Source organism: Sturnira hondurensis, unplaced genomic scaffold, assembly GCF_014824575.4.
Source record: "Sturnira hondurensis isolate 20B ecotype Veracruz unplaced genomic scaffold, ASM1482457v3 Scaffold0018484, whole genome shotgun sequence".
NCBI classification, from domain to species: domain Eukaryota; kingdom Metazoa; phylum Chordata; class Mammalia; order Chiroptera; family Phyllostomidae; genus Sturnira; species Sturnira hondurensis.
This window is the reverse complement of record NW_028091115.1, coordinates 420,806-426,805: the sequence shown is the minus strand read 5'-3', so window position 1 is coordinate 426,805 and position 6,000 is coordinate 420,806. Positions and strand designations below refer to the sequence as shown.

Below are 6,000 nucleotides of genomic sequence, written 5' to 3'. Positions count from 1 at the left end.
GTTGAGTGACTTCCCCAAGGACACACTGCTGATGAACTGCAGAGCCAAGATTGTAATGCAAGTTCCAGAGTCCAGGCTCTAACCACCACATCTACAGCCTCTCCAAATGAGGGCATACCTACTATGGGCTGTAGGACTAAATGAGATGATCTATATAAAGCCCAATACCTGTACTTGACAAGTGTCTCTGATAGGTAGCAGCTGTGTGTGTGTGTTACAGACTTTTCCTTTTACACTGAGAAATCTGCGAGGCTTTATCTTGTGGTAGAAAAAAAAAAGAGGTTGGATGAAAGAGAACAAAAGCCTGGGGAGAAAGGGTGAGGCAGAATATGGAAGGGAAAAAGTGGGGTTGTGGGGGAGAAAGAAACTTCCCATTATCTTTTAAGGCTGTTTTTGACTAGTCTAATAATCAGATAGACATAAGACAAATTAGCAAGAGAAAAATGACCAAATTTAATTACATACATATGTGTGGGACCCCACACACACACACACACACATGAGGCGTCAGAGACAGAAAGGGAAAATGAGGTGTATATGACACTCAGAGCTCAGGATGAGGTAAGGCTCCTTGGGGTTTCGGAGGGGAGGAAGGTCATTCCCAGGACACTAAGATGAGCAGGTATTCAGTGATTAGACGTTTGCCCTGCCGTGTAGATACATCAAAAAAGTCATTTCTGATTAACTCAGTATGGGCAAGGGCCCTAATTTAAATTCTTTAAGGGAAAGAGAAAAGTTTCTCACGAGCCTGCAGGATCCGGTTTAGCCTTTATCTTAAAATAATCTGCACACCACAGAGGAACATTTTAGGGTGACTGGTTCTGAACCCCTACTGGATTCGCAAGAAGACAGGAAGGGGTGAATACTTAGGAAACAAGAAGTCTAGCTGGCTGGGCCTGGAAAGAGCACAGTGACTCTTTCTTCAACAGCAAACAGAAACTTGCCAGCTGCAGAGCAGATGGCAAATCCGGGAGGCCTTGGGCTGTGGCGGCCTCCTCCGCTCCACCCACCGCACCCCACCCCGCCTAAGGCCGCCGGGGCGGGATAGGCTTCCCGGGTCGGCCGCGCGTCCGTCCCCCTGCGGGAGGGATTCGTCGGCCCCCTCTGCCGAGAGCCCGGGAGCCCCAGGCCCGAGACACTCCAAGTCCCGCTGTCCCGGGCCGGGGCTCGGCCTGCGGGGCGCGATGGCGACGTGGCGGCGTGACGGCCGGCTGACCGGCAGCCAGAGGCTGCTGTGCGCGGGGCTGGCTGGGGCGCTCAGCTTGAGTCTCACCGCACCACTGGAGCTCGTGACAGTGCTAGCCCAGGTTGGCGTGGTGCGAGGTCGCCACCGAGGGCCATGGACCACAGGGCTCGCCGTGTGGCGGGCCGAGGGGCCCCGGGCCCTATGGAAGGGGAACACGGTGGCCTGCCTGCGCCTCTTCCCTTACAGCGCCTTGCAGCTCACTGCCTACCGCAAGTAAGGGCCGGGCCGTGCGGGGCGGGTGGGCCGGGAGCCGGGACCATCGCAGTTCCCGGGGTCAGGGCCCTGCCGTAGGCCCCGGCCGTTTTCTTGATCGCATGGGAGACCCTTGGGGCACTTTGGCCGACAAGAAACATCTACAGCCCCCAAAGCGCAGCCTCCAAGTTTGTCACGTACTCTTGGGATTTCTTCCCGGCCAGAGGCAGTTTTGTGGAGACAGCCCTAACCCAGAGAGGCTCACCGGGTAGGACAGGTGAGGGGGTGGCATGTGGCAAAAGGGGATTTGGGGGATGGAATGAAGAGACCTCCAGAAAGATGGCTCCTAACCATTCCCACCGTCCATCGACTTGGAAACTGTCTTGACTAGCCTAGGAGAGACAGACCCGTTTGAAGTGTGTATGCAACTGTACCTGTCTGACTAAAGCCCCCAGAAAAAAAGTGTTTGGTAGAACCAGAGGACTCTCTCCATTGCCACAAAACAGGCTACAGGTTTCTACACACGCACGCACACACACACCCCTAAACGAAGCTTGCCTTTAGGGTCCAACACCTCCCCATGCTGTACTGCTTACTCCACACTCACTGCCCACCAGCTTTGGGCTTACTTCAACAGCTGCTTCTTAAGACTGGATAATGCCAGATGAGTTTTCAAGCTTCCTCAAAACTCACAGATATTTATTTTAGCTGGAAACAAAGCCTAAAACAGTGATGGAATTTCAGGAAGAGGAGATGTTTGTATGCTTGGAAGGATGGTCCCTGTGTTCCTCAGTGGGGATCACAGTGCAAACTCTAAAGACTGGCCTTGGCTCTGAATTAGATCAACAGCCCACAGCCTTGACCACATTGTTCAGCCTTGAAGGCTAACAGTCAGAGAACTTTGCCTCTGACTCTGGGAGGCTAGAGCTGGAAGGCTCCTCTGGCAGCTGACAAGCAAGATGGAATCAACCTTGTCACTGAGTCCTGCAGGCTAGTAGAACTCATTCCGCTTATCTCCTGGGAATAGTCTACATCGTCTTCCTCTGAGAAGGGAAGGTACTGAGATCACCAGGCATTTCCATCAGGCTCTCTTTCCTCACTAGCATCCCCTGGCCCTCATCAACTTCTGGCCTAAAGTCTGTGTAGACAGCTCTCTGAATTTTAATGACCCAACTTCTCCCCACTTCACTCTCTGCTCCACCAAGCCGGTATGGATATCTTCCTTTGGAATGTGTACCAGAGGAAGGAGACAACTTCAAAGGCTGGTTGAAGTATCGTGGCTTTTCTCGTAACCACCTAATATATACATCATTAGATTTTTAAAACACCGTTATTGAGAAATAATTGACATAAAAATTGTATATATTTAAGGTGTACAACTGGATATGTTCATATACATTGTGAAATAATTATCTCAATCAAGCTAATTGATGTATCTATCACCTCCATATAGTCATTTTATCTGTGTGTACATCAATGAAGTTTTAAAACTACTGCCTCCTACCCTGTAAGGTTCATAGGGTGGGAAATATGTCCATTTTACAGATGCAGAATGGGACATAGACTGGCCATACCATTCATCAATGACAGAGCTAAGCGCCACCACCTGGCTTTCTGATATCAAATCTCATACTCTATTACAGCATGCTTCCTTTCTCTCTGCCTCTATCTGATTTTAATGTACTGAGTCTTAATTAAGTACCCACTGTATGCATGATGCTGGGGATGAGGTAAGGATGAAAGGCACATGGTCCCTGTGCCCCGAGCTTACAAAGTAATAGAAGAATAAGACCAATGTGTCCATGTGTGTGATTTCCATGGTTAAAGTGCTATAGAAATAAACACTTCTGATGAGGGATGAGGAGGAAGAGAAGTGAAGACTTCTCAGGGGGAAAAAAAACCATCCGAGTTTGGTCTTAGGAGAATGAGTAGGAGTTTGCTGGCAAAGATGGAGAGAAAGATATTGCAGATAATGTCAAACACAGGGGTGGAAAGCATGCAGCGTGATTGGAGCATAAGGTGTGTCTACAACTGTAATGGGAAATACAGCCAGAAAAACAGGTTGGGATCAGATGTTGGAGGGCGGGGTTAAGGAGTTTGGACTTGACTTGGTATGCAAGGATAGCTGTGGGAGATTTTTGGTGGTGGGGGGAAGTGCTGTGATTAAAGCCATTTAACAGTAATAATTGTCACCTGGAAGCAGGGTAGGATGACTACAGAGGCAGAAGACTGGGGATGGATGGCAGGACCAGTTAGGAATCTATTGCACTTGTCTATGGGATAGCTGAGGGCACCTGAAATAGACTGGTGACAATGGGAGTGGAGCAGATTTGATCCATGGGAGAGGAAGAAGAGATAGTTACTCGGGCCAGGTTTGCTCATTTTTTTCCCTGCAAGATTATTTTTTTCTGGAAGCTAAAAGGAAGTATTTCAGTGAATGGCTGGGTATAGATAGAAAGCAAAGTGGTTGATTAATCATGGTGCCATCCTTCCTATGTATAGACGACACCTTTGGTCCGTCATTATACTGATTCATCTCTACTCTTTCCTGACCATGAATTTGCAAAATCATTGCGTGGGGCTTATGATCATGGATTTCAGCAAACAATAAACATCTGCATGTTCAGAGAATGGAATGCAGTGGTTAAATAACTTGTCTACAAACACAATTAATGACAGACCTGGAGCTTGAAACCAGATCTTCTGGCTCCACAGTCCAGGACTATACTCACCATTGTGATATTGAAATGTGTGCTTACTTGGGTTAACAATCAAAAGAGTACACTTGGGAGAGTCTATTAGGCACTAGGTACTTGTAATAAATAAATAAATACCTAACACAATGCATGGCTTTCAAATATATCAAATAGCCCTCAACCAGCTTTATACCACAACTGCTTGTTTAACTGTATAAGCACTGGTTTGGGTCCCTGCAGCTCTGAAATTGTTCATAAGCAACACCAACTCCTTATTGTGTAACTACTTCATGAGCTTGTGTTTGGCTGCTAACTTGTATTAGGTTGAAGTGTTGGCAGTTTTAACTACATACATCCAGAGTGTGTGCAGTATTCATGTGGTTGAAAGGAATGGGTCACTGCTGTTCACCAGCTTATCCAGTCTCACTGGAAAAAACTAGCACAAATGTGTGAGGTGGCGGGGGGAAGAGCAGAAAGGGGAACACTGGTGCCCCAGCCAATCAAACAGGAACTTAAGATGTGGGGACCAGGGTGAGATCAATGGCCTATTAGGGTCGCCTGCCTTGACTCTGTGATTCTAAGGCGAATGATAAGTGGTCATTGTCTCTGTATGAGGTGGTTGGTGTCTAAGAAGGGACTTCCTTTGGTTCTTTTTAAATTTTGTGTATTTGATAGGAAGAACTGACTTCATAAGACAATCTGATATAAGACAGTTCTTCTTCCTAGCTCATTAAGTTAACCAGAAGCATATTTCCTCTCCCATTGCCCTTACCAGTCATTTCTCTTTTTTGTTTAAGATTTTATTTATTTATCTTTAGAAGGGAAGGGAAGGAGAGAAGAAGAGAAATATCAATGTATGGTTGCCTCTCATGCGTCCCCTGCTAGGAACTGGCCTGCAACCCAGGCATGTGCCCTGACTAGGAATCAAACTGCAATCTTTTGGTTTGCAGGCCCGCGCTCAATCCACTGAGCTACACCAGCCAGGCCAGTCATTTCTTTAGGAGGACTGTTGAACTCTCTTCTCATCTATGCTGAGTTTTTGCACAGTATCTGGCACATTGTGGACATTCAATAAATGGATAATGAATTAATTAATGCCCCAGAAGTGGCCAAGTGGGATAGGGAATAAGGGTGAGGCAATGAGAATGAATGGTGTTTCCTTTGGCATTTCAAACTCCATGTTTTTCTAGATTGTTCTGCCTTACTGTGGACCATTCCTCCAGTCAAGCATATTCATTTCCTCAATCTTCCCTTCCTCTTCTAAGGTTCCCCCACCACCAACTTGACTGGCTAGAGGAGAGAGGAGGGAGAAACCAGAAATTATGCAGGCAATGAAACTGAGGCAAACGGCCCATTGGTGGTAGCCAGATCTAGTTACCTGGATCTTTACAAGGTAGATGGTTAACTCAGAGCACTGTTTCAGTCAGCGCAGTTAAGGCACATTAACAAAATGAAGTCAAGATTTTCCTACAGCTTGAAGGAGATGCTTTTTTTTTTTACACAAGAAATCATTGAGTTTACTTGAGAACAAGGAGGCATCCTAGAACCCCTTAAATAACTGCACCTGCACACCCATTCATCTTACTTAGAGCCCTGGTTTGCTGCCAAACTGAAGGAGCAGGAAAGGCACCTCTTCACTGGCGGTTTGAAAGTCAAAGCACTAGGCATAGTCTGTTTTTTAAAGATACAGTACTTTTATTTTAGCCTAGTTCTGTTCACTTTCCTTTTATTCAAACCCTTGCTATCGCTCTCCCTCTCTCCCTCCCCACTCTCTGGGACAAAATATTTTATTTCCTGGTTTCCAGGTAATTTTTGATCTTAGCCTCATCAGCAAGATGGAGTAAAATTCCTTTGCTTCCTGTTCCT

General features: G+C 46.8%; 1 protein-coding gene across 1 annotated transcript in view; it reads left to right on the top strand.

Moving 5' to 3' along the window:
- Window positions 1-942: 942 nt before the first annotated feature.
- SLC25A43 (solute carrier family 25 member 43) overlaps window positions 943-6,000 on the top strand; it is a 41,458-nt gene continuing 36,400 nt past the window's right edge. Inside the window, exon 1 of the mRNA XM_037069131.1 lies at window positions 943-1,459. Coding sequence (XP_036925026.1) covers window positions 1,185-1,459 — 275 coding nt within the window. The 5' untranslated portion in view covers window positions 943-1,184. The remainder of the gene's footprint in view (window positions 1,460-6,000) is intronic.